General features: G+C 25.1%; 2 protein-coding genes and 1 long non-coding RNA gene across 7 annotated transcripts in view; 2 read left to right on the top strand and 1 right to left on the bottom strand.

The window, feature by feature from the left end:
• LOC122860080 (protogenin-like) overlaps positions 1-10,868 on the bottom strand; it is a 101,591-nt gene extending 90,723 nt beyond the window's left edge. For all 5 annotated transcript variants that reach the window (XR_006374424.1, XR_006374421.1, XR_006374418.1 and 2 more), the window contains exon 1: positions 10,741-10,868. The gene's annotated coding sequence lies outside the window, so the exon portion shown is untranslated. The remainder of the gene's footprint in view (positions 1-10,740) is intronic.
• A 111-nt stretch (positions 10,869-10,979) lies between these two features.
• LOC122860108 lies at positions 10,980-11,793 on the top strand. The gene is made up of 3 exons (XR_006374427.1): positions 10,980-11,057; positions 11,306-11,425; positions 11,490-11,793. It is a non-coding gene; the product is annotated as an uncharacterized LOC122860108 (long non-coding RNA).
• Positions 11,794-13,836: 2,043 nt separating this feature from the next.
• On the top strand, positions 13,837-14,742 carry LOC122860112 (protein LLP homolog). Its single transcript, XM_044163766.1, has 3 exons — positions 13,837-13,963; positions 14,124-14,304; positions 14,401-14,742. Exons 2-3 carry the CDS (start codon positions 14,148-14,150, stop codon positions 14,682-14,684), a joined length of 441 nt encoding a protein of 146 aa, XP_044019701.1. The 5' UTR covers positions 13,837-13,963; positions 14,124-14,147; the 3' UTR covers positions 14,685-14,742.

Here is a 14,742-nt window from a genome sequence, read left to right on the forward strand (position 1 = left end):
CAATTTTCTATTGTTGCATGTCTACCGAGGCAAAACTGACATTTTCCTAGGCATGTAAATTCAACAATAGAATATTTTCCGTATCAAATACACAATCAAAATACACAATATCCAAATACTACTGGATAATAATAAAATTCACGAGTACCATAAAAAAAAATTGACGAATAGTAATAAAGCCATTCACATGACAAGTGTACAATCATCATTTCCAATAAAAATATTAGAAAAAAAAAAACCAACAAATAATATTGAAATTGCAAATGAAGAAGAAGAAAAAAAATTCTATATCTTGAGTATATACTAAAGAACATTAAGTATAAATTTGGAGATTATTGAAGATAACACTCGTCTGACCATATCCTGACTTTAACTACTTGACTGGGCTATAAATATTTTTTAAAGTCTCTCAAAACGAATGAACAATAAATTTTCTTTTGTAATACAAGAAATTGATTTTTTCTTTTTTTCTTTTTCAAGGTACAATCATCTTAAATTGTAGTAAAAAATATTGCAATTACATGGAGCTTTTGACTCAATGAAAAAAATATCAAATGTAGTAGAGCAATAAAGGGAATAATTGCCACGATCATGAAATACAAGTTCGTTTAGTTTTCGATTTTTTATTACGTATTACTGTAATTTATATATATTACTCAATTGATATTAATGCGTGGGTAAATTTTCGATAATATAGAGAAGCACTAGAATTGTTTTTCTATATTAAAGATATTCATGACTGTAACTCTAAACTCGTTGGAAATTTTTTCAATCAAATAATAACAATTATTTTCTGTATATCGAAATTTTTTAAAATCATATAAAACGATTCTTCGAAAGTGGAAAGAGACTATTCTTTTTCCAAATGAAAAAAGAAAAGTCAGTATTTTTAGTTTATTTAAAAATAAAAAAAAGTTATTCGTTAAAAAAGTAAAAAAATTTTACTTCAACTCTCGTTTCTCTAGCTAACTAACTCGACTACTACTGGTCATTTTAAATGTTCCCTTTTCTAATTTTCCGGTCAAATGATTCTGTTTGATAGGGATAAACAAAAAAAATAGAATAATAATAATTGGTCTAAATCGATCTCAGTGTGCAAGATATATATGCAGAGGTTAAAAGCGAAACTAAATAATTTTTGCGTATAAAAATAAAGAAATGAATAATAAAAAAAAATGTAAACATTGAAGTAAAGTGGATACGTATACTCTGTCTATAGATTGAATGTAATATATGTATATTTTGTAAAAGAGGTGAAACGTTGTAGATGATGTGGTGTTTTTTCAACGAACCACGATAAAGTTGGAGAGAAAAGTGGATTTTTGACTAGTCCGTTATCGGATGCAAACTCAATTTAAAAGCAACAACCAAGTTTCCCGGTTGCATGCACTTGAATCAGCTGTACCAAAATAAAATAATAGGTAAAAAAATATTAATCGAAATCGATACAATACATAAATGAGATTATATGTGAACACATTTGTATTACAAGTACTATCTAAATTTAAAAAAATATATATATTATAATACCGCAAGAATTTATTGATAATGAAATAATGAATTCAATAAAAAAATTTCAATTAAAAGCTTAATTAACTAATTATAGTAATAAAATAAAATGAGCCAAAATAGATCATGTTTATTTAGGTCTTTGTAAAAAAAGTTATGATTATCTAAAACATGACTAAACATTTATAAAAAAAAATATATCTATTTCATAAATAATACTGTTATCTGCAGTTTAGTGATAATTAAATTTTGAAATAATTTTTTTTTTTATTTAAAATAGAAACTGACCACTAATAAATTTTAAAAAAGCATTTCTCAGATGTATATATATATTTTATTTATTTTTTTCAACTAGTGCACTCTCGTTTCAAGTTCATCCCTCACCATGCTAGTTTTACTTCCTGGCTTTTCTCTTTTTTGTCTCTCTCTTTTGCTCTAAACATTTCCCGTTTGCTTTCACTCTCTCTCTCTCTTTTACTCTGACCGATCTAGATAGAACTGCTTTATGACTCTACAGTGCTCAAAGTCACTTGCAGAACCCCCAATGTTCACCCTATATACGTGAATCACTCTCACAATATATACACCATAACCCTCGACAACTTTTGCATATCTACCTCCTCGTACAATCCACTATCACACATTTCCTCATTTAAACCAACGGTTATTAACAGTTACATCACAACTCTCTGTGCATGTTGATATACTTTTTTAAAAATAAAAAATAGCCAAAAATTTTCACAACTATATTCGTTTTGTACAATGCAAACTTGTAAAAACATTTATGAAATATGAAATAATGAGTATGGTAATTTTTTTTAACATATTTTTATACTTGAAGTTGAAATATATTTTTTTTTTTTTTTTTTTGTAACTCAATTTATTCACATACATGTACCCACTTTTCTCGACCTTAAAAAAACAAAATAAAAAAAAAAAAAGAAAGACATAAGAGTATGTCAAAACCATTCCATGAAATTTATAATCCTCAACATGAATCGAAATTTCAACAAAGTGTCCTACTCTTGTTCGCGAATATAGTGGAGACATTACAAAAGCTTTACTTTTCAACTGCATATATATATCTACATATGTTATTTTTGAGAGTGTAAAAAATATAGATATGAGAAAAAAAAAATACAAAAATAGATGACATTTCGTATCCAACTATGATGATAAAGTTATTCGAATTCAAGGAACTTCCAATCCTACATGCAATATCGAATTGTTCTCAAATTTCAACTCTATGACGGAATATTTTTCTTCAAGTCACGATCTCAATTTTCCATATCTGAATAATAAAATGCTATAAATATATATATAAAAGAGTCAAGAAAAAATGAAAAAAAAATAGCATTATGAATTTTAGTATCAAGTTTTATAAAAAATAAAAATACAAACTTGAAAATCAATTGTTTTTCATCTTTTGTATTAAAAAAAAAAAATCATAATCTTTAGAAAATAATGTATACACGGAGAGAATTTTTTATTTTTTACGAACATAGTTAATATATATTTCATGATATTTTCATATGATATAGCAAAATATCGTGTTCTATTTTTGTGTACCATAGTACTTTTGTTATCAAACAAAATTTATTCATTTATTGAAAATTATAAATTGTCAATATCTATAATTGATTTGTTTGTATTTCTATATTTTATTTTTTAATTTATTAACTCAACCAGATTTGAAATGAACAGAATGCCTAGTTATTGAACAAATTTACAAAAGCTAACATTTGTTTGTTTTTCATTAAACATAAGCAAAGACATCGGCTAAAAGCTGGTTGACATTTAGTCTTATATGGCCCATTGTAATTTTAACCATGTTGCTTTGTATTTATCAGTGACACCTATAATTTCTAAGAGAATTAAATTTTACTATGGCACATTGTAAATTTTCAGAGGATCATTTTAATTTTGTCCACAGCAACAACGTAAAATTTTATGAATAACAAAGCAAAAATATATATATATTTTTATGGTACAATGTAAAATCCTACATGCAATATCGAATTGTTCTCAAATTTCAACTCTATGACGGAATATTTTTCTTCAAGTCACGATCTCAATTTTCCATATCTGAATAATAAAATGCTATAAATATATATATAAAAGAGTCAAGAAAAAATGAAAAAAAAATAGCATTATGAATTTTAGTATCAAGTTTTATAAAAAATAAAAATACAAACTTGAAAATCAATTGTTTTTCATCTTTTGTATTAAAAAAAAAAAATCATAATCTTTAGAAAATAATGTATATAGAAAGTTTTAATTTTTCTTTTGATATAAATATTCATTTTTAAAAAGTAACAAAGTCTATATTATAAATACAAGATTTATGTGAGATGAGAATTTTAAATAATATATTTATTTGTTGAAACAAAGAGAAAAAAATGAGGTTGAACAAACAGCATTTACAATACTAAAATAACTTTTCTATCATCAAAAAGTGTATTTTCATTATTTTTACTGTATATAAATTCGATATAATTTATTCAATGATAATACGTAGTGTTTGTGTCAAGAATAAACCAGTTGTTTATTTTATTTTTCTTGCAAAACAATGAGAATAAATTTTGTTTAAAAAAATATTCTAAAGAAATTTAAGGTTAACAATTTTCGGACAATAAATTTTGGAGTTTTTTAATGAAAAAAGAAAACGAAAAAAACACTTGTTAGATAGATGCATAATACAATTGCGTAGAAAACAATATGTATAGTAAAATTTGTCAGTCATTTGGGGATTAAGTGAGTTCAACTATCAAAACAATAAGAATAAAAAAAATATGCACTGTGGAATACAAAGTGATACCCAAGGGATGACCAAAGCTCCCGACAAAAGCGTCGCAAAGCGTATCACAAACCAATGGCATTTTACGAGAAACATTCCCCAGGACACCAAGACCAAACCATGGACATATTTCTAACGGTATATATAATTCCATCGAATGAGTTTAAACTATGACGAAAGCTCTATTATACCATTCGTATTTATACACAAAAAAAAAATTCATTTCATTTTAAAATTGTCTCTTCTTTTTAATAAACAAAATAAAAAGTTTATTTTTATTTTTTCAAGATGCTTAATTTTTAACTATTCAATTTTTTTTATTAATTACAAAAAAAAATTCAAGCTTATTTTGCAACTATTATTATTCATTGAAGAACAAATTCTATCAAATTCAATTAAAATCTTGAAAAGTTTTTGTGGCAAAAAAAAAAAAAAAAAAATACAAATGGACCTTGGAAAGTTCATTTGCAGGACAAACTTGTCGGTTAAGTATATATAAAACTTTCAACCCAAAGAGAGCTATCTTATTCCCAGTCAAATCACATGGTAAACTTTTTTTTTTTTTTTATCTTTTTTATTTACGTTTCTTTCAAACATTTGTATTTTTTTTGTTTTTTTTTCTATTGAATAATTTAATGGTAAAAAATTAAAAAAGTCATCGACAAATTATTGATAAAACAAAAAAAAAAAAAATTCACCATGCATAATAGAAGGGAAACAATAATCGATAATTGATTATAAATTTTTTTTTCTTATTTTAGATTTTGATTTTATAAATTTAAAAAAAATGTAAAACACGAAATTTTCTATTTTTCAAAAATAGATTATCAAAATCAGTGAACGGATTAATATTCTTTCAAAAACTGATTAAAGGTGAAAAAACTTTTATCGACGCTTGACCTGTTTGAGTTTACTGAGCGTTGATTACGGCTCAACGCGGTAGGGTTTTCAAATGCGCTCATCTAAAAAGAAAAAAAAAAAAAAAGCCTATATATCTACAGAGTGGTCCCGGAAGAACCTCGTTGTATACAAGTTCTATTCGTGTCAGTGAGCCTCGAAACGTTGACTTCGTCATAGGTCACAGTAATATTGCATAACTATATATATTGTTATCTTCCAAAAACATATTTCGAAATGTCTACAAGGCTTACAACAAAATATAATGACCATTGAATAGACTCACATTAAATGTGTCATACAAAAACTACTTTTTTACTTCTATTTCACTATTATTTTTCAATTAAATTTTACAGCTTAGTAATTAAATTTTCATTATGTAATAGGACTATAAACTTGGCAATAAAGTCAATATTTTTATTTGCAATGAAGTATGTAGTTTTAATTTCTTTTTTTATAAATTAACAAAAAAATTATATCAATAAGTTTGAAAGTCAAATAAATAGCAAAATTATTTTACAATGATTCGATCTTAAATTTTCTCAATTGAATTAGATATCAAATGTTGAAAGTTTGCTTCAGACAAGATAGGTAAAGAGTTTACGGTCAACCCAAATGTGGTAAAGACAGTTTCTCTCACCTTCCAATCACAATTTCTGTAATCCTAGAAATTTCTCTACAGCATTTATGTCGACTTGAATTTAGTCAACCACAAAAACAACCCAGTTGATAACTACTTCTGTGTATCACAGTTGAAAATTTTACTATTCAATTTTATTTTATAAAAACACTTGTTGACTTTATTATTTTAGGATTAAAAAAAAATAATAGTATAATGATTTGAAGATAATCATGCCTATTTAGAGAATTAAATAATTCGAAAACTTTTCAACACTTGATAGCTCAGAGTAATAAATTACACGAGGGACAACCGGATTTGAGAATGGAAATCGGCTGAAGACGGTCAACGAAAAGGGATAGATATTCCCAAGTGCCGGAAACATCAGACTATGCCGCAATTAATTTATATCCTATTCTCATCTTGCAAGACACAATACCAAAATGATATACATTCAATTATACCAAAACTTGAAAATAATTTACACCTCAAATTAAAAATAAAACTAAAAATTATATTTAAATAAAAAATCTAATTTAAAAAAATTAATTTAATTTACAATTTATTATAATATTAAACTGAAATCAACTAATTGAATATTTTAATAATTTTTTTTTACTTAATATATTCAATCTTAAAATCCACTTTATTTTTTAAATTTTTTTTTTAAATCTTTCAATGGCATTAAAAAAAACTGCAGCATTTGCCTTAATCTGACGTTCATTTTAAATGAAATGTTGCCACGCAATTTTAAATTTTTTCATTGCATAGAAGCACAAGAAAAAGAAAAAAAGAAATCTCCTGTCAACATGCACTTTATTATTAATAAATCATTTAAGCCAATCCGATTTAATTTCCATTATTATCATGGGAGCTAAAAAGAATTAACGAAAATCATAAAATAAGAAGTCATATATATTTAAACAATAAATCTTACTCTATATTATTTTTTCTTAATTTGTAAAACATCCAGTAAATTTTCAGAAACAAATCTTTTTTTAATGACGATGATAAATTTTTCATGTTAATTTTCCATTTAAAAAAATATCTACTAGTTAATCAATCGATAAATTATATTTTAAATTAAATAGACAAAGATTTGAGGATTAATATTTGATAAAATAATAAATTTTGCATGTGTATTTATTATGCATCACGTTTCTTTCATGGACTTGACATATTGGCTCGCGTGAATGCATCTTGTAACAACTATCATGTTTATATTTACTTGTCAGCTCGTCATGACTATTATATTCATAATATGCTATACTACCCTGAATGGAACACGTCACTGCAATTTTATACAAGGTGAGCATTTTTATCATTTTTTTTTTTCATATGTATATATTATTTTTTTTTTCATTTTTTATGATGTACATTTTATTTTTTTGCTTCGAGAAATGACGCTCTCGAGCGATCGAGTCACGGAGCTTAGAATAAATATGTTCCTCGTCTTGTAAATATATCCCGAGGCTTGGTGAAAAAATATGCCAGAGGATATATAGAATATACATATGCAAACACAATATTGCAATCCCCAAGCAACTATTTTATATTTTTATTTTTTTTCATTTCAGTGTAATAAAATTATTCGACAATATCTGTATTATTGCGGATTAGTATTATACCACATACTCTTTTATTATTTGATATAAAAAAATTTTTAATAATTGAGTTTCATATTTAAAAAAGAATTTATTATCAAAGGACTAAATTTATTTTAAACTTGCATGTATATTTAGTCATGAAATGACAAGTAAATTTTAAAATTTGATTCTGCTTAACAATGACAATTATTGTCTATATTTTTATATCAAAAAATAATTGAATAATAAATGATTATAAATAAATAGTAAACTGCAATATAATTGACTTGATAAAATTTTTTTTTTTAAATAAATATATGCACAGGATCATCTAAATCAAAAAAAAATTTCCAGTAACTGTGTATGCTTTTAAATTATTGATGAAAAAAAATTTGAATCTTTTTACTACGAGCTTTTGCATTAACCAAAAAATCATGATTGAAGTAATTCATCTTTCAAATGTCGTAGAGTACTCTCAGACACAATTGATGAGTGATAGATTGCAATCGAACCGATAGAGGGTCAATAAATTCAGCTACATATAATGCTCCAAATAAAAAAATAAATTCTCAGATAGCAGTAACAAACTAATCAAGAAATTTTTCTGAATCAGGTGTTATTGGAAAAAATATAGGATTACCTTGACACATGTCATGTATATACGCATAGATGAAAAAAAGTATTAAAAAAAAAATAATAATAAAGAAAAGTAACGATCAGACAGGTGAAATAATGAGTTTAAAAAAAAATAAAAAAATAATATATCATCGAAAATATGTTCTGAGATGGTAAAGACAAAGTTTTTTTTTATTTTTCGTCATAAAATATGATGGTAGCATTAACCGAGTGTTTGAATAATGAAAAAAGTGGTCATTCCACTGGGAATATTCTTGTTGAATAATATAGAGAAAGAGTTAACCACTAAGCTGGCATGGCATTGGCTTGATAGAACGAAGAATGACAAGGAATAAGATGAGCTTCATGAATTAAACATCTCAAAAAAAAAAAAAAAGAGAAAATGGCCAATATGAAAACACGGCATAACGGAATGGTTTGGTTAGCCAAAAGCACCGTACATAGATGTGATGTGAAGGTATCTTCAATATACAAAAAATAAAAAAAAATAAAAGAAAAAAATACAAGAGAAAAATAAAAAGCTTTTGGTATTTTATGGCGTAACTGAGGAGAAATGAAAAAACAAAAAATAAACACAAAAAACAAGGGCGATAGAATGAAGAAAAAGTACGATGTGGTTCGACATCTTTCTAGGGGTATATATCTTATTCTGTCGATCGATTTGAAACGAGCCCACTGGGGCTGTCACGCGATACTACTATTCGATTAATTATCCTCTGGATTTACCCAACGAGATGTATATATAATAAAATCCAATCTATCGAACAACAAATTAATGAGATTAATATACTGTTCAATGACGAAATGGCATTGAGAATTTTATATTGATACTGAGAATAACAATCGCCATTTGAAAGCTGAAATATTTTGTTTTATTTTTTATTTATTTATTATTTTTCAATTTTCACATGGTGGTTTTTTTATTTAAAAAAAACTATGCATATTATATTTTTATTCATTATTTTACCCTATTTAGGTTTTTAAAATTTTTTTAAAGGTTCATTACTGACGATGAAACAATGTTTAATTTTTTATTGTTCGTAAAACAAAAGGTAGATTATGTAAGGGAACTATTAATACATATAAATACAAAATATAATTTTGCAGTTTGCACTGTATCTTTTTGAATAAAACTGAGTGAATATTCTTGTTCTAAACCGATTTTGAATTATAAAAATTACCATAGATATTACTTTACAAACTAATAATATTATTAAAATTATTATGATTAGTATTGTGTTTTTTTTTTTTCTTATTTTAGCTTTTATATACGCATCTGTATTTTATATGCAAAAAAAAAAATGAAAAAGGCAAAATTAATGTATGTGTTAGAGTGTGGTTTTTGCTACACCGACCACCGGATTTCTCCATGTCTAGATATTATGGAGTTGCGGTGAAATTAGCGAACATGCTCAATTAACTTTAGCTCTGCGATTATTTAATGATATTTAAAAAAAAAAAAAAAAAAATTAACGAGTTGCTTGGTGAATACAAAAAATAAAAATTATTTTTTTCATTTAAATAGAAAATAATATTGATAACGTATCAATTAGACATAATGGAAAAGTAAAAAATGCTATGGCATTTTTTAATATATTTTTTGTTCATTTTAAAAAAAAAGATGTCGTCTTGTGAATTTGACTGACAAGATTTTAATGATTCCTCAAATTTTTCATCTATATTTTTCTACAATAATGATAGTTTTATTTTATTATTTTTTTTGAAATTAATTGCTCATTTTACAGAGACTTTTTTTTACTATCAATTAATTAAAGTAACAAATAATCAATATCTAGTATTATTTAAATTCGTTTTTTTTTTTTAATTCATGAATTAAAAATAATAAAAAGAATAAATATCATTTAATACAAAAAATAAAATGTAGTTTCCAAATAAAATTCTTGGCTAAATGACTATCCATCAAAAAAAATATTAAAATCATTTTTCCAACATGAAGATATTTCATTTTAAAAAGTTTTTATCAACCTTGAGCTTGATAAAAAAAATTATTGTAAAATTTATCAAGTTTAGTCTCAAAAAAAAATCAACGAAATTTGAATTTGTCTTTAGAATGGCGCGCTTGTAAAACAATGATGGCCGCTTGAGCGCCCAGCTGCCATCTACCGACGAAAAATCGCAACGCAATTTTTTTTTTTTTTCAAAAAAAAAAAAAAAATCATAATAATAATGATAATAAAATAAAAAAAATTTTAGACATTAATATTTACAAAAATATTAATTGTAATGTCGAATATTATCGTCGCATATTAATTAATAATTATTTGTCAACGAAATAACAAATAAAATCGAACGAAAAAACGTAAATATTAAATTATAGTCGACCGTGGACCGAGACCCCCGAAAAGACGCCATTGTCGGAGCTCCAAAAATAGGAGTAAAAAAAATCATCCGACTTTCATCCAAATTAATAAAAAATTAAAAAAAAAAAAAATAACACAACGAAATAATACATAAAACGGGAACATTGATGAATTATAATCGCAAGTAAATATGAAATAAAAAAATAAATTTTCAACGCATCAATTAGACGGCCATTTTAGGAGCAAAAATGTACGACGCAATAAAAAATATATAAAAATGATAAAATAAAATTAGATATAATAATCAATTAATTAATGTTGAAAATTTATTTTTTAGGTGATTAAAATAATAATGAAGATGAAAAGGTAATTTACCAATAAATCAGCGGGAATCAGGATCACACAAAAATGAGAGACAACGTCGTTGAGGTCTACACGGAGAGAAAAATATACGCAATAAAACACAAGGAAAAACGGGCACAAAAAATGACATGGTTACTCTTCAAGTTCAAGGCGACAACTGACGCTCTCACTTGCTCTCACTGCTCAAGTGCTCACTGCTGCTCACGCCTCACACCCCCCGCAGCCCTTGTAATTGCAAAGTCCTCAAGTGGCGCCACCACAAACTGTGAGGCCCATTCCGAATTCCAAGTGTACAACAGGGCAAAAAAAAGGTTGATAAATAAACAAAGGTTAATAAATAATAATTAACTAATTAATTAATAAAAAATCTATCTAAATTATTGATAATAAATTTATTTTAAAAAATATAAGTTCAAGACATTGATGAATTAAAGTATAAATTATCTGCAAATAATATCTAGTTTGTGTTATAATAATTATATGCGAATGCAACACGAAATAAATTTTTCATTAGCCATTAAATGTTAAATTATTAATTATACATTGAAATTAATATTTTATTATTGTTTTTTAATAGCTTTGCTTTGATGTGGAGTGATCGAAATAGCTGAATCATCAATCAATCCATCTGGTTAAAATGACAATGATACTGGTGACAAATAATGCATACAATTAATTGATTGATCAACACATGAAGGTATGACTTAAAAAAAAAAATAAACCAACATCATGATTAACATATTTTTCTTGTTTTTTGTTAGATAAATTAATTGGCAGCATGCATAAACATCTAGAATTAACAAGTGATCAAAATTGATTGAGAAAAAAAAAGAAATTATCAACAGTGAACTATTAAAAATACCAAAAGGATTATCAAACATTGTTTCAATACTTTGAGAAAGTTAAAATCATTATTGATGATTTAAAAATGCTAAACTTTAATGATGAGTATTTTTAATGAATGCACCACAACGAATTTATTGATAGCTGTTATGATATTGAATTGAATAATGATACTTGAAGAGATATATTTGGTCATTTGTTCAGCAATGATTCATCAATCAAAAGCAGAGTATGTATTAGCCTATAATTGGCCATCAATTATTTACTTTAATAAAATAATTATATTATAAATTAATTATCATTTACTGACAGTTATTTAGGACATTATTATGGATTTTATTTTGATCTGGTACATGCAAATATTTCATCATCAGAATCTACTGACATTGCTACTGTCTAACCAGCAAAATAATAAATAAAAAAGACTGTAATAAATCAAGAAAAAATATCGTTTCAAGTTGAATACATTTTGCTGTTTGTCATGCACATCAGAGTCTACAATTTTTACATCTAAATTTGTTGATATCAACTTGGTAAGTCGAAAATTTTATTAACTACATAGATTAATAATTTCTATTGACAAAAAAACATAGCTAATGACGAGTCACCTAACAACTTGGCTTATCCAATTAAAATAAAAAAATTTACAAATATTTTAGAAGTAGATTTTAATCAATCAAAAACAAAAAAGACAACGTTTTAAATATTACCTCTAACAGAATAAAAAAATTTAAAAAATATAAATAAATTAAAGTCATTAAAATGATAATAATAATTAAAATAAGAATTTAATAATTAAAGTACTTAGAAAGGTAAAAAAAAAAAAGAAATAAATTCCAAAAATAAAAATAGCTGTTTATTAAAAATTTGAATAAAAGATTCAATAACTGTTATTAAAAAATTTTTATTTAATTAATGGATAAAAAAAAGAACTTTGTGACTCTATTGTTATATAATTCTTTAAAATATAAAATGTGAAAATATATATTATTATATTTAGAAAAAAAAGTGAGCCAATAGGAAAATGAATAGAATTCTTTTAGTATGGAGTCAACCGTACATACTGTTTTTTTTTTTATAATAGCTATAGCAAAAATAAAAAAAATTCATAATTGGTGTGTGAAGCAACGTTTGCACAACGGTATGCGCATATATCACAATCCGTCTCTTTCACAGTTTTTCTCAAAAGCTCTTCACAATAGTTAGACACAGGTAAAAATGAAATGCCACGTTCACTATTTTTATAACGATGTTTTTTTTTTTTTTATTTTTTTACGTACTCTGTTATTAAAAACTTTAAAAAAATGTCTTTCTACTGCAAAGAGAGCATATATTTATATTTTTTTTTATTGACATGTCTACTGTATAAATTAAAAATATATATTTTTATTTTATTTAAAAGTATTTAAACATTTTTTTTATATAGTATTAAATGAGCAATATGAAATGATTGACATTGCAATGCGTAAAGTGTGTGCTTATTCAAATCATCCAACGACTATTGCTTTCATCATTATTTTTTGCATAGTCATAAAGCCATTCTCAGCTGAAATTAAAAATTTTTATATTGTTTTATTTTTACTTTGTGTTGAGGGTAGTCATAAATTGTTAATATGAGAATATTATTTTTTTTGTTGCTTAGTTTTTTGTATTGCTAGGATTTAATTTAAAATATTTTATATCGGATTTTTTATTAAGATTATTATTTATTATTTAATACAACAAGATAAATTATATAAATTGTAAAAATTAAATCAAATTTTCTTTTGATTTTTTCAGATCAATGTGTCCAGCAAGTGTTTTTTGTTTTTTATTACTTCAAAGTAAAGCCAGTAATAATTTAAAAATCAACAATTCAAGTTGATAAACAATTTCAATAACATCACCAGTCGACAAATAAATTAGCTGATGGAACAAACTCAGCCTGTGCAATCGTCTGATAGTAATATTACTGATGACTGAAAACATATCACCGAGAGAGCAAGAAGTGTCCAGCTGATAAAAATATATCGAACGACTTCAACATGAGCCAGGTAAGAGAATAAATTCATTAAACAATTATTTTTTTTATAAACAACAGTGAATAAATATAAACAAATTTTTAAAGCGTTAAATAATTTTTAAAAGATTATAAATAAATAAAGAATTTTTGAATTTTTCGCGCGGATTATTTTTAAATGGCTGCTTTGATCGGTAACTTAGATTGTATCATAACCCATCAGCGCCCATCATTAGCCATTTTTATTTTTATTATCTGTTCACGTTTTACGGTGCTAGGCTGTAAAGTTTACAGTTGTCCACGTGTGGTTACTTTTTATTGTTAATTAAACCGTTTAACAATAATAAATTTGATTCACATCAACAATTATTTTCTACATATATTTATTAATCGGTAAGTAAATAATTTAATTACATATTAAATTTAAATTATTGTTGGATTATATATTTTGTAAATGCCTCATTGTTAAAAAAATTCGAGGTTAATGCATGCATTTAGATGTGTTTGATATGTATAATAAAAATTAATTTCATGTGTTTGTATTATTTATTAGTTAGATAAACAATAACAAAGTAAAATGGCAAAATCATTAAGAAGTAAATGGCGTAGGAAGTGCAGAGCTGTTAAAAGAGAAAGATACGGTGTCAAAGAACTTGCCAGGTTGAAGGAAACCCTTGCAAAAACTGATGGTACACAGGAAGTTCAAATGAGTGATCTATCAGCAATTGCCACAGGTAAATAATTTAAATATCAAATAATCATTGAACATTATTAAAAAATGTTTAATATATATTCAGATAATTAATTAAATGTTTATTTATTTTTAACAGTCACTGATGCTAAAACAATAAAAGAAAATGCACTTAAATTAGCTGAAAAACAAGAAGACAAAATCACTGACACAGACCAAGCCATGGAAACAGATGGTGAAAAAAGAGTTTACAACAAAAAAACAATGCGTGATCAATTTGGTAATTATCCAGTATGGATGAACAAAAGAAAAATAGTTAAGCACAAGAAAGGCAGAGGTAAACAATTAAAATCAACATCAAAACCTGACAAAAGATTAACACGTAAACAAAAACAAGTTCAAGCAAAAAAAGAAGGTATTTAAGATATGTGTAACAATAATTTAATTAAAAAATTTTTAATTAACAACATAAATTGTTTTA

The sequence above is a fragment of the Aphidius gifuensis genome, linkage group LG1, assembly GCF_014905175.1.
Source record: "Aphidius gifuensis isolate YNYX2018 linkage group LG1, ASM1490517v1, whole genome shotgun sequence".
NCBI lineage: Eukaryota > Metazoa > Arthropoda > Insecta > Hymenoptera > Braconidae > Aphidius > Aphidius gifuensis.